The 14,312-nt window shown below is 45.5% G+C and overlaps 1 protein-coding gene across 1 annotated transcript; it reads right to left on the minus strand.

Annotated features, from left to right (window-relative positions):
* Positions 1–8,279: 8,279 nt before the first annotated feature.
* LOC123764156 (endoglucanase-like) lies at positions 8,280–12,846 on the minus strand. The gene is made up of 3 exons (XM_069329672.1): positions 11,836–12,846; positions 9,348–9,443; positions 8,280–9,069 (listed from the first exon to the last, which is right to left on the minus strand). Exons 1-3 carry the CDS (start codon positions 11,854–11,856, stop codon positions 8,668–8,670), a joined length of 519 nt encoding a protein of 172 aa, XP_069185773.1. The 5' UTR covers positions 11,857–12,846; the 3' UTR covers positions 8,280–8,667.
* Positions 12,847–14,312: the final 1,466 nt, after the last annotated feature.

Below are 14,312 nucleotides of genomic sequence, written 5' to 3' on the forward strand. Positions count from 1 at the left end.
AGCGTCTGACAGTGAACAAGACTGAGTACAGTGTCTGACAGTGAACAAGACTGAGTACAGCGTCTGACAGTGAACAAGTCTGAGTGCAGCGTCTGACAGTGAACAAGTCTGAGTACAGCGTCTGACAGTGAACAAGTCTGAGTACAGCGTCTGACAGTGAACAAGTCTGAGTACAGCGTCTGACAGTGAACAAGTCTGAGTGCAGCGTCTGACAGTGAACAAGTCTGAGTGCAGCGTCTGACAGTGAACAAGTCTGAGTACAGCGTCTGACAGTGAACAAGTCTGAGTACAGCGTCTGACAGTGAACAAGTCTGAGTACAGCGTCTGACAGTGAACAAGTCTGAGTGCAGCGTCTGACAGTGAACAAGTCTGAGTGCAGCGTCTGACAGTGAACAAATCTGAGTGCAGCGTCTGACAGTGAACAAGTCTGAGTGCAGCGTCTGACAGTGAACAAGTCTGAGTGCAGCGTCTGACAGTGAACAAGTCTGAGTGCAGCGTCTGACAGTGAACAAGTCTGAGTGCAGCGTGGAGCTAGGCGGTATGATACCTAGGAACTAGGCGGCATGATACCTAGGAGCTAGGCGGTATGATACCTAGGATCTAGGTGGCATGATACCTAGGAGCTAAGCGGAATGATACCTAGGAGCTAGGCGGTATGATACTTAGGAGCTAGGCGGCATGATACCTAGGAGCTAGGTGGTATGATACCTTGGAGCTAGGCGGCATGATACCTAGGTGGCATGATACCTAGGAGCTAGGCGGTATGATACCTAGGAGCTAGGTGGAATGTTACCTTGGAGCTAGGCGGTATGATACCTTGGAGCTAGGCGGCATGATACCTAGGAGCTAGGCGGCATAATACCTAGGAGCTAGGCGGAATGTTACCTTGGAGCTAGGCGGTATGATACCTAGGAGCTAGGCGGCATGATACCAAGGAGCTAGGTGGTATGATACCTACGAGCTAGGCGGTTTGATACCTAGGAGCTAGGCGGTATGATACTTAGGAGCTGGGCAGTAGTTTACCTAGGAGCTAGGCGGTATGATGCCTAGGAACTAGGCGGTATGATATGTAGGAGCTGGGCTGCATGATACCTAGGAACTAGGCTCTATGATACCTAGGAGCTAGGCGGTTTGATATCTAGGAGCTAGGCGGTATGATACTTAAGAGCTAGGCGGTATGATACCTAGGAGCTAGGCGGTATGATACGTAGGAGCTAGGTGGTATGATACCTAGGAGCCAGGTGGTATGATACCTAGGAGCTAGGTGGTATGATACGTAGGAGCTAGGCAGTATGATACCTAGGAGTTGGGCAGAATGATACCTAGGAGCTGGGTGGTATGATACCTAGGAGCTGGGCAGTATGATACCTAGGAGGTATGATACCTAGGAGCTAGGCAGTATGATACCTAGGAGCTAGATGGTATGAAGTAGTAGGATATGACTCACAGACCGTGCGTTTTACTTTTGCCAGCTTGCGGTCTATGAGTTGTGATTTTTTTCCGTGAAACACCAGCACATGGTCTGTGAGACTTTTTTCAAGGATTTCAATGGTTGGTCTTTGGCCCCTGCAATTTCGCTTAAAGGGATTAAACTGCAGGCTTCTATCGCACCCAAATTTCGTCACCTCGGTGACCCTGCACAGGCATTGCCAATGGTCAATGACGTCATCAGCTAGCCAATCTTCATTTTCCCATAATAAGTCCATTTTCTGCAATATCATATTTAAACCCATTTTCATATTGTTTTCCCATCTTCAAAGAACATTTTCTAGTTAAGACTGCATATTAAACATAAGAAATGAAATTACAGAAGGTTTTTGTAGGGGACCAAACAGGATCGTTTATTGAGCACAGGAATGGATGAAATCCACTGTCATGGACCTTGGTGCCATCTATGATCCAGGTGCCAAACTACAGAAATTGACCCACCCATTAATCATAGTTTCCCATCTTTTAGTCTGCCAGGCTGAAAGGTGACGAGTAACCAGGAGCAGGTAAGGGAGGTCAGTGAAGTCGGGACAGTGGAAGACTTGGATCAACCTGAAGGTGCTAGCCAAGTGGGCAAGTTGAGCGCTGTGTTGAGGACTGAAGACTTCACTCCTGGAGGTGCTAGTCAGTGGGGCTAGGTGAGCACTGTTACCAGACATAGTTCGACAATGCTCGTATATCATTAGCAATGTAAATAATTCTAGGGGTAATATCACTGCACCTAGTTAATATACCAGTATGCCTCTAGCTGGAACAGATTAAATTTAAATCAAAACAAGATAAGGATAAGAGAAAATTCATATAAATAATAACAGGTATATAATATGAACAATCACTCCTACTTTAAATGATCATTATTAACACAAGAATATAACACATGAGATGGCTGTAAAATATATATGGTTCTCTACACATGAAATATCACTCCCTACTGTACAAAAGATGCTACTACTTAACCTGAGATGCTTATTGATCAAATGCCCAGCCTCTACTAACTAGCTCGCGCTTCACACAAAAACTCCCCCTCCATCCTCCTCACAAGGAGATGGTGAACGAGTAAATTTACATAATTTAATGGTAGTGACAAAAGTATTTGTTCTTAAACACATAAAATTATTACCCCAATGTTGTAATGTATACACAAAATATAACTAAAAATAATATGCTTTAATAATTGGTAACTAAGACCAAGCTAGCTGGTGTTTTGAATGTTTTTTCCTTCCAGGAAAATATATTCTTTAGTGGGAGGTTGTGTGAGGGAATGGAAATTCCCTCAGCTAGTTTCCAAGTTCCTAGATTAGGCTAGAGTCGCTCTAGTGCGCTCTAGACAGGAAGTTTTCAAACTACCAGTACTTGTGTGGTGTTGGATGAAAGCTTATTCTAAGGACCATCGTTTAAGACTAGCCATGAGTCTGTGACTGATCTGTAGAAAGAGTTACAGAATTTTTCCTGTTTTCTGAGAAATGGGACTTGAGAGTGTGAGGTGCAGGTGGGTACTTCACTAGCCAACGGTTTTATAGGTGGACGGACAGAGGGGTGAACATCGCCTCCCCAGCCTTGTGACATTACGGGACACCTCAAGGCGTCTCGTCTGTGATTCGTCTAGGCATCTCAGCCTTGAGGTGATGTTTAGGTGCGAACGGCTGTAATTGGAAGGGGCACGATAGGCAGTGCCGGCTTTGCTCTGATTGGTCATGACAAGGTGAGGGGGGGGGGGGGAGACGGGCAATTTGAGTTTCCCTGGCCCGCCAAATCTTCAGTCTAGAGGCGGGAATCAAGCTGGCTGGATGCCCAGGGGTTGGGGTGGCATGTCTGCCACCTCCACCACCATTAATCGCTGTGTCGTCCTTATTACTCACCGCGCACAGTAATCCTGTCATTGTGGATCGTGTCGGGATCCAATTTGCATAATCTTGTGCCAAGGAGTAAGGAAGGAACTGTGTAAGACTCTAGACATGAGCTCACCCATGAGGCACCAGGCAAGCCTCGTGGTGTATCAGGTGGTATAGCTCACATCTGATGAGTTGTCTTGTCTATGATAACTGGCAAGTGGCAGAATTGGGCAGGGCTACCTAGTGTTCATGGGAGCGCAATATTTGGGAAATTACAGTTGGACATTGAAATTCCACCTTGCCATGTCCGCATGTTGTGCCACCCGCCATTATCACACCCAGTGTACGAGCATGCCATGCTCGTGGTGTGTGTGGGTGTGAGGGAAACTCAATAGCGGATGCATCACAATAGCATGATACATCAAATGAACACATCCCGCAGTCTGTGAGTCGTAATTTTTTTTCCGTGGATTTCAACGGTCTGTCTTTGGCCTCTGTCATTTCACTCAAGGGAATTAACCTGCAGACTTCCGTCGCACCCAAAATTCGTCACCTCAGTGACCTTGCACAGGCATTGCCAATGGTCAGTGATGTCATCCAGTCCTCATCTTCCTTGTATATGACCGTTTTCTGATATGAAATATTTATTCCGATTTTCAGTATATATGTCAAGGGGATTAAAATGCTGCCTTCCGTTGCACTTAAATTTCGTTACCTCGGTGACCCTGCACAGACATAGCTAATGGTCAATGATGTCAGTCAATTTTCGTCTCCCCTGAATAAGCCCGTTTTCTGTAATAACATATTTAAACCCATTCTCTAAATGGTTCCAATTTTCGCAGTTCATTTTCTAGATAAGATCGCATATTGAACATAAGAAATGAAATTGTAGAAGACTTTTGCAGGATCTCCTATTTACTTCCAATCTATGTTAACTAAAACATCAACTAGCGCTATTAGATGAACTGCAGTAGGTCTATTCCCTGTTAATATCCCCTTTCAATAATAACTCTCCCTTAATAGTCGGTATGATACCTAGGTGCTAGGGTGTATGATACCTAGGAGTTAGGGGGGTATGATACCTAGGAGCTAGGTGGTATGATACCTAGGAGTTAGGTGGTATGATACCTTGGAGTTAGGTGGTATGATACCTAGGAGCTAGGCAGAATGATACCTAGGAGCTAGGCGGTATGATACCTAGGAGCTGGGCAGTATGATACCTAGGAGCTAGATGGTATGATACCTTGGAACTAGGCGGTATGATACCTAGGAGCTAGGTGGTATGATACCTTGGAGCTAGGCGGTATGCTACCTAGGAGCTAGGCAGAATGATACCTAGGGGCTATGATACCTAGGAGCTAGATGGAATGATACGTAGGAGCTGGGCAGTACGATACCTAGGAGCTAGGCGGTATGATACTTAGGAGCTGGGCAGTACGATACCTAGGAGCTGGGCAGTACAATACCTAGGAGCTGGGTGGTATGATACCTAGGAGCTGGGCAGTATGATACCTAGGAGCTGGGTGGTATGATACCTAGGAGCTAGGCAGAATTATACGTAGGAGCTAGGTGGTATGATACCTAGGAGCTAGGCAGTATGATACCTAGGAACTAGGCAGTATGATACCTAGGAGCTAGGCAGTATGGCATAGCTGTAATGGGCGACAATGGTAAGCTGGTAATAGGCACTGAGAATGACATTATGGGTTGTAATGGTGTCACTGAAATAAATGACACAGCCCGTCCTCTTAGAAAATATGTCTTTTTTCGCCAATATTCATTATGGGAAAAATTCGCTGTATTGGAAATTCCCCAAAAATGTAAATATTTTTTCCAAAGGAAATGGACACAAAACATCAAGTTAAGGGTCCTCTGGTAGGTTAGGAAGGCAGGAAGTTCTCCTAAGGTTTCGAAACGTCATGAAAACCATTAATTTAAAGTGTCCTCCTCCTAACCTAACAGACTAAACCTGAGGACCCAAAACAGAAAACGGGACAGTGAATTACTTTCGCAAGCTGCTTTAATTTTTTAGTACAGCGATTTTTAGCCTTAGTGCGCATTCGTGCGAAACAATCCGTCCTCTTAAAAATAACGTCGCTTTTCGTTTCTGTGCACGCTATGGCCAAATATGGACGCAATTTGAAATGAAATCGGCTCACCGTGTCGTTTTCTGTTTGATTCGTCTGGCTTACTCAAAAAGGTTAGAAGAAACTTTCAATTAACGTTTTTCATAACGTTTTGAAACCTTAGGTGAACTTCTTGCCCCCTTAACCTACCAGAGGACCCTTAACTTACTGTTTTAGAAAAAAAATCCCAAATTTATTTTAAATTTTTTTTCATTTTCAAATTACGTCCATTTTTTACCATTCGGGTAAACGGCCTAATTCAGATGTAATTTGTAGGAGGACAGGTCGATCGAAAAGCGACGTAATGTGTAGGAGGACGGGTTTAGCCAGTACAGTTAGAATGTGCAGGTATTTAACATTAGGAACTAGATATAAACAGGTCTCGGGGAAGCAGTTGTTAGGCCAGCTTCATTCTCATCTCTCCTCTACAAAACACTGTTGTATAGTGTTGAATATTTATATTTGACAACACTGAAGATATATGAGGCTAGCATATTAAAGCCATTCCTTTAGGTACTGCCTAACTAGCAAATATGCTAGTTGAGCAGCTGCGTTTAGAAACACAGTTCAGGATAAAAAAAAGTACATTCTCAGTATATATACACCAGGAAGAAGGGTACCTCTCTTTGTGTATATCTCCGCATAATTGGGGTTAGACAGGGCAGTTAATACAACCTGTTTAGACAGGTTGCAGGTTCACATTACTTTCTGCCACCACTCCTTATGGCTTTTTTATGTTCTTTATATATATCTTTCCGAGGTTGGCGGCCTGATGGTTGGGGTTAGCTTAACCCATTTTTCACAGTAATTGCTGTTGGGTACATACACCCAACAAGCGTAGGTTCTGACTTGTCATCAAAGAGAAGACTGCCACGTAATACTGTGCCAAGGTTACCCGTATAGTGAATATTTTAATATCATTAAATGGACCCAGAATCATATTGTTTTCCTTTTTTCTTTTTACGTTGAAAACATTGATTACTATAATTCACAAAATTCTCACAAAATACTATATCATAATACGCAAGATATGGAGTGGCTTCCCAGGGGTGAGGGAGTCTCTCAGGGGTTGGTGAGTTACTGGGGGGGGGGGGGGTTGGAGGGCGGTGGGGGGGGGGGAGTGAGGGGGGTTTAACACACCTTACTTGTGTTACTAGCGCCTTCCTAGAATTTATATGCATTTTATGTTAATCTATTATAAAGACTTTTTCTCTTTCTTAGAGAGAGTGAGAAAGAGAGAGAGAGAGAGAGAGAGAGAGAGAGAGGGGGGGGAGGATCTTGAGATGATGATTTCGGGGCTTTTTAGTGTCCCCGCGGCCCGGTCCTCGACCAGGCCTCCACCCCCAGGAAGCAGCCCGTGACAGCTGACTAACACCCAGGTACCTATTTTACTGCTAGGTAACAGGGGCATAGGGTGAAAGAAACTTTGCCCATTGTTTCTCGCCGGCGCCTGGGATCGAACCCAGGACCACAGGATCACAAGTACAGCGTGCTGTCCGCTCGGCCGACCGGCTCCCTCCCGGGAAGGTATAAGTCGGTCCACGATAAATATACATTAAGAAATTATTTTAGTTTTGAACTTCATTAAGGAGTGAAGCAATCTAACTACTTGATCAATAACATATTATACTCGTCACGCATTAAGCTCAACACTAAACCCAAATTTCCGGGTTAAATCCTCACTACAGTTACATGTTGCCAGTCTCAAGACAAGATCATTCCAGGCCCAGCTGACGTGGTGTTTACAACCCACTCTGGTAACACTAACTAGGCCACACTCTTCCTCCCATTTGACACATTATGGTAACTCTTATCACCCATTCGTATCAACATTTAAATAAGCATATTTAAAATTTTATTTATTCAAAATAACAGCCTAAGTCGCCAGATGTTGGTACCAAATTGTATTCTAAGTATTCAAAATTCAATTCGGTAATAGCAGTTGTTTTTTAGGTTTTGTTTTTAATTGTTTTTATATTTGTTTTTTTAGGGAGAAAAAGTCTTTTATAATAGGGTGTAATAGACAGAAAGAGTTTCAGGAAGATACAGTATATTGACATTCGTACAGCAACGTTCAACTACGTCCCGCTGGAAGTTTGCCAGATTATAAAAGTTTATATTTTTCTGGTTGATGGGCGATGCAGCTTTGATAGTTCACTGGGCGTGGTTGTCTGGGCGTGGCTGTCTGGGCGTGGTTGTCTGGGCGTGGTTGTCTGGGCGTGGTTGTCTGGGCGTGGTTGTCTGGGTGTGGTTGTCTGGGTGTGGTTGTCTGGGCGTGGTTGTCTGGGCGTGGTTGTCTGGGCGTGGTTGTCTGGGTGTGGTTGTCTGGGTGTGGTTGTCTGGGCGTGGTTGTCTGGGCGTGGTTGTCTGGGCGTGGTTGTCTGGGTGTGGTTGTCTGGGCGTGGTTGTCTGGGCGTGGTTGTCTGGGCGTGGTTGTCTGGGTGTGGTTGTCTGGGTGTGGTTGTCTGGGCGTGGTTGTCTGGGCGTGGTTGTCTGGGTGTGGTTGTCTGGGCGTGGTTGTCTGGGCGTGGTTGTCTGGGTGTGGTTGTCTGGGCGTGGTTGTCTGGGTGTGGTTGTCTGGGTGTGGTTGTCTGGGCGTGGTTGTCTGGGCGTGGTTGTCTGGGTGTGGTTGTCTGGGCGTGGTTGTCTGGGCGTGGTTGTCTGGGTGTGGTTGTCTGGGCGTGGTTGTCTGGGTGTGGTTGTCTGGGTGTGGTTGTCTGGGCGTGGTTGTCTGGGCGTGGTTGTCTGGGCGTGGTTGTCTGGGTGTGGTTGTCTGGGTGTGGTTGTCTGGGCGTGGTTGTCTGGGTGTGGTTGTCTGGGCGTGGTTGTCTGGGTGTGGTTGACTGGGCGTGGTTGTCTGGGTGTGGTTGTCTGGGCGTGGTTGTCTGGGCGTGGTTGTCTGGGCGTGGTTGTCTGGGTGTGGTTGTCTGGGCGTGGTTGTCTGGGCGTGGTTGTCTGGGCGTGGTTGGCTGGGTGTGGTTGTCTGGGCGTGGTTGTCTGGGTGTGGTTGTCTGGGCGTGGTTGTCTGGGTGTGGTTGACTGGGCGTGGTTGTCTGGGTGTGGTTGTCTGGGCGTGGTTGTCTGGGCGTGGTTGTCTGGGCGTGGTTGTCTGGGTGTGGTTGTCTGGGCGTGGTTGTCTGGGCGTGGTTGTCTGGGCGTGGTTGGCTGGGCGTGGTTGTCTGGGCGTGGTTGTCTGGACGTGGTTGACTGGGCGATGGTTACTACGGGTGGCTGGAGGAGGCCTGTGCCCTCACGGCAGCTGCCATGTACTTCATGAAGAAGTCTGAGGTCGCGCTGGCCACCTCGGGGGTGAGACCGCCATACTGGTAGCCTGGTGGGAAGGGCACAGGTGTAGTGGTGGTGGGGACGTGGGTGGGCAGGACGGTGGGCAGGATGGTGGGCAGATCGGTGGGCAGGTCGGTGGGCAGGACGGTGGGCAGGTCGGTGGGCAGGTCGGTGGGCAGGTCGGTGGGCAGGATGGTGGGCAGGTCGGTGGGCAGGTCGGTGGGCAGGACGGTGGGCAGGACGGTGGGCAGGTCGGTGGTTGGGTCGTCTGGAGCCAGGAGGGCCAACTCCGCCAGGTAGTTGTAGGCAGCGTGGAAGTTACTGGTGGCTTGCTCCACCTGTTGGGGAACACAGCACAGCGTTAGCCACCTTTCACCACCTCCTACTCTAGTCCACACTGTAAGCAAGGTAGCTACAGCTTTCAGTCATGATGGAACATAACGGAAACCTACATTAGCCAACTGCATTAAAAGACCCAGTTTTTGCGCTGTACTTTAGAAATACAAAACCAAGAATGTGGTTCGTCAACCCATTGTGTTCAGAAACTTTCCCGCCACCGCCAGCAGGCTGGGTAGGGGCGTCTACAGTAGACTAATTAAACTAAAACACAACTTACCTCAGGGGTGAAGCCAGCGTGGAACTGTGGTTGAGGGAGATGACCGCTCGCAGGTTCTTGGGGGAGCCCCGAGGCCAGGACCACCAGCAGGCAGCTCTGACAAGGAGAATCCAAAGTTTACTTACTGTGGGGTGTAGCCTACACATGACTGTAAAGCTGCCGCCCAGTTGGGTGGGTGTGGGGTAGAGGGAGAGAATTATCGGAGGGATACCTTCAAGCCATTACGACTATATATCACTTGGAAGGGGTCAGGATAAGGATTAGGGATGTGACAGGTGGAAGGAATGGTGCCCAACCCATTAGACGGTTGGGGGATTGAACGCCGACCTGCATGAGGCGAGACCGTCGCTCTGCCATCCAGCCCAAGTGGTTAGAGCAGGATTAGTATGGAGCAGGAGCAGCAGGATGCTCAGGATTGGAGCATCCTAACTCACTAGTTAGGATGAGTGACTGACAACAGACAACTGCCTTGCAAAGAGACTGTGTGGACCTCTTTTTGAATCACTTGGGATATAAAAATTGATATGTATATGTATTTGTTTAAGTTATATATATATATATATATATATATATATATATATATATATATATATATATATATATATATATATATATATATATATATATATATATATATATATATATATATATATATATATATGTGTGTGTGTGTGTGTGTGTATTACAAAATTGTAAAATTGTGTAACTAGCTTCACAAGACTGTAACGTGCTTAGCTAAATTAATTGTGGGGTTTAATTCCTGAGCCCATTATGTGCCTCTGTAACCCTTTCCAACAGCGTCCACGGGATGGGTATAGGGTGCATAATAAATGACTAAACAGGGGAGGGAAAATGATCAGATTGGAGTTCAACAACAGTGGAAAACACTCAGCTGTTGTTATTATTTCCGGAGGTTATGGATTTATAATGTAAATATCCGGGTAACAATAGACTTGGAAAACCTGGATTATTTTAAACGAAGCTTCGTTGAACGTATTCATGTGAAAGCGTTTGATTATGTATACATAGGAAGTGGCCTGCATGTTTCAGTATGCATCATGGAGGTTACTTTGATTGTTGTATAGAGGAGCCGGGAGGAAGTTTCCGGCAGAGTTTTGTCTCAGTGTCGGAATGTATAGTTTAAACCGTTATTACCTATTGTTGCGGTCATGTGACCAGCTGGTAGCTAGGTGGGTATTGGTGCTAAACAAAAGTCTTATTTACACTTTTGTTTGCACCATGGTGCAAAAAAAGTCTCCGTAGTGTAGTGGTAAGGCCTGGCGTTACGCGAGCGCTTTGTCATGGGTTCGTATCCTGGCCGGGGAGGATTTACTGGGCGCAAATCCTTAACTGTAGCCTCTGTTTAATTCAACAGTAAAACGTGTACTTGGTTGAAAAAACGATTCTTCGCGCATTGGATTGTATTCCAGGGACCTGCCCGAAACGCTACGCGTACTAGTGCAACCCGTTCTTGCACTTTCTTACAGTCAATATTGACTTATTAAATAAGTGCTTATGTGACATACTAATTTATTGTGAATATTTTAGTTTACCTTGAAAAGCTTCATAGAAAACACCGACCTCACCTAACCTTTTTAGTATGTTAAGATAATTGTTTCTAAATTACAATTATTACTTAACCTATTATAGGTATAGGTTAAGTAATAATTGTAATTATGAAGCAATAAGATGCTTATCTTAACATACTAAGAAGGTTAGGTAAGGTCGGTGTTTTCTATGAAGCTTTTCAAGGTAAACTAAAATATTCACAATAAATTAGTATGCCGCATATGCACTTATTTAATAAGTCAATATTGACTATACAAAAGTGCGAGAACGGGTTGACTAGTGGCTGTACAAGGATGTAACAACTCTTGTATATATCTCAAAAAACAAAAATCATGGAGACAGGGGAGGGGGGCGCCTGACAGCTGAGTGGACAGCGTTTCGGATCCGTAGTCCTGAGGTTCCGGGATCAATCCCCAGTGGAGGCGGAGACAAATGGGCAATAAGTTTCTTTCATCCTGATGCCCCTGTTACCTAGCAGTAAATAGATACTTGGGAGTTAGACAGCTGCTACGGGCTGCTTCCTGGGGGTGTGTAACAAAAAGGAGGCCTAGTCGAGGACCGGGCCGTGGGGATGCTAAGCCCCGAAATAATCTCAAGATGGTGCACACCACCATCGATTTTGGTGGTGTGCACAGAGTGCACGGTTATAACTTACATTTTGTTTGTTAGTCCTATTCAGTCTATGTGCATTTTCATCTCAGATTAAACAAATCAAAATGCTATACATAACATGCAAGTGTTATGCGCGATGGAATGTCTTGTTAGGAGGAAATGTCAAACATGTTTGTTTAAATCTTGACTTTTCTGAGTCCAGAGAGTATAATGTAAATATATTCATTTGTGTTTAATATGTAACTTAGTACTTATAGCTTATGTCACAGTACATATGTACATTTAAGCAAATTATAATCACGCTTACCACAACAGCCAGAGCGATCATGTTTCGAGCGGGTTCCTGTTAGCTGGAGAGGAGTGTTGGGTGTTGGCCGACGGTGCTGGCACTGTGTCAACCGTCCAGCTTCGTGGGTCTTTATACAGCCGGAGGCGGCCAGTGAGGCTCGAACCACAAGCATGACGGTGGCGCAGCAGGAGGCGAGGGTGTGAAACCAGGCGGGTCGCCCCTCCACATGATAGGTCGCGTCTGGTCAAAGGTCAACTGCGGCCATTCTCAGTTCATTGCAATAGGGTAGAAAACCAAACAGCGCAGTACAATGGTTTACGAACAGTATATCCACTTGGACACGCCGCTGACTCTACACAACAGCAGTGTCTGCGAGAATAAGTGCATTACTCCTTCTAAAGACTTCCTCACCAGAGTTAGCCTCCGGCCTTCCGTGTTGGGCGCCTACAAGCACTCCGGCAGGCGGTGGCGGACGCTGGTAAATACAAAATCTGGGCGACGATAGCAACTGGCTGAACAGTTTTCACCTGCCATGATCTGTGTCCCACCGTTTCTTACGTCCAGGCTGTGATAGGTGGCAAAGTTCAAAAGTAGAAAAAAGGGCGTCTTGGAGAATGAAGAATCCGCGACCATGACAGGCACAAGAAGGGAGAGACGGGCAGCGAGTTATAGCAATACCACAACAGGCCAGCAACTAAAACCACAGCTGCAGCTGTGGTTTTAAGCAGTTATTCGAGGATCCCTCAACCTTAAACTAGAAATCTAGCGCACTACGCACACCTTCCGGGAGTTCTCTCATAACTACGGGAAGAAGGGACCATTTTTGCTGGAAAACTTCAATTGAACTGATTTTGTGTTTGTTGAACTGTGCCTGTGAGTCGACGCTGTAGCATTGTTGAATGAATGGATAAAGCCGAGAGAAATGATAGTGAATAAGACTGAGTGCCAACACAATAACTAACTATTTAGGAATTATACTAGTCTTATCTATAAAGTAGAACAGTAACTTCTGAGTGTACATACAATGAGAACCGGGTGTATATACATAATATATACATCACACTACAGCTTGGAGTAGTTTCCTTAGACAGTTTAACAGTCTAAGGAAACTACTCCAAGCTTGTACTAAAGAGGCACCCTTCTTGAGCCCGGATGGACACATGTATAAGCAAGTAGATGGGGTCGGCATGGGTTCTCCCCTAGGTGTCCTGTTTGCAAACTTCTACATGGGTACCATCGAGCAAAAAGACTTAGTCGACATGAACTTGAAACCGGCCATATACTGCAGGTATGTTGACGACATTTTTACACAGGTACCTGATGTCAGACATCTGCAGGAGCTGAAGGAGGCATTTGAGCAGAATTCTGTGTTGCGTTTCACTTACGAGATGGAGAAGGATGGGAAGCTGCCCTTTCTAGATGTAACAGTCATGGAAAGGAGCGGAGTTTTCCACACTGCAGTCTACACTAAGGAAACAAACATAGGAATGTGCCTCAATGCCAACAGTGACTGCCCAGACAGGTACAAGAGGAGTGTTGTTAACGCTTATGTCGACCGTGCCCTCAGCCACAGCTCAGAATGGAAGCAAGTCGACGAAGAACTCTGTAGGGTAAGGCAGGCCCTAGTCAACAACGGCTTCTCCAATGGTTTTGTGGAAGACATCATAAGAAGGAAAGTGAAACGCCATGCAACCTCTGAAGAGACAACTAACACAACACCTATACCCCCTATTAGACTATTTTACAGGAACTTCTTTTCCACAGCCCATAAAACGGAGGAAAGGGTCCTGAAAGATATTGTCAGTAGAAACGTTATCCCTACAGACAAAAATCAGAAGATACAACTGACGATTTACTCTAAAACCAGAAAAACGGCCAGCCTACTCATGAGAAACTCTCCAGACACAAAGCAGAACGCTTTAAAAGAGACCAACGTCGTCTATGCCTTCAATTGCCCTCTTGGGGACTGTAAGCCTCAAAAAACCCAGTATATAGGCAAGACAACAACATCTCTTTACAGGCGTTTAACGATGCATAAGCAACAGGGCTCCATTAAGGAACATATAATCTCTTCCCACAAACAAACCATCACCAGAGAAATCTTAGCAAACAACACAGAAATCATCGATAAATACAGCGATAGCAGGCGGCTTGACGTCTGCGAGGCACTACACATCAAGAAGTCATCACCAGCAATCAACAGCCAATTAATGGACAACTATATTCTACCCACTTCAAGACTCCGCTCCAATATAGAAGCATCAAGAAATATGGACCAATAGGCTTTCTACAATTACTTCCATTCAATACCCATTGTTTCGTGTTCTGTCTTGTGTTTGAATTTAATACCCATTTAATACCCATTGTTGAAAGTTTGTTTTCACCTCATCCACCTCACCCAAATGTAGATATAAACTCGAAGATGTGCAAGCTCTATTCAGTTTCAGTTGTGTGTTTGTAAACTAAAGTCTTTGAAAATGTAATAAGTTTTACGA

Source organism: Procambarus clarkii, chromosome 23 (genome assembly GCF_040958095.1).
Source record: "Procambarus clarkii isolate CNS0578487 chromosome 23, FALCON_Pclarkii_2.0, whole genome shotgun sequence".
Taxonomy (NCBI): Eukaryota; Metazoa; Arthropoda; class Malacostraca; order Decapoda; family Cambaridae; genus Procambarus; species Procambarus clarkii.

Excerpts from the sequence above, each read along its gene's own strand:
- LOC123764156 (XM_069329672.1), bottom strand. The coding sequence starts at position 11,856 with ATGATCGCTCTGGCTGTTGTG. Across the intron at positions 9,444-11,835 it reads TGATCGCTCTGGCTGTTGTG|AGCTGCCTGCTGGTGGTCCT; the intron begins GTAAGCGTGATT and ends TCTCCTTGTCAG. Across the intron at positions 9,070-9,347 it reads ACGCTGGCTTCACCCCTGAG|GTGGAGCAAGCCACCAGTAA; the intron begins GTAAGTTGTGTT and ends GTTCCCCAACAG.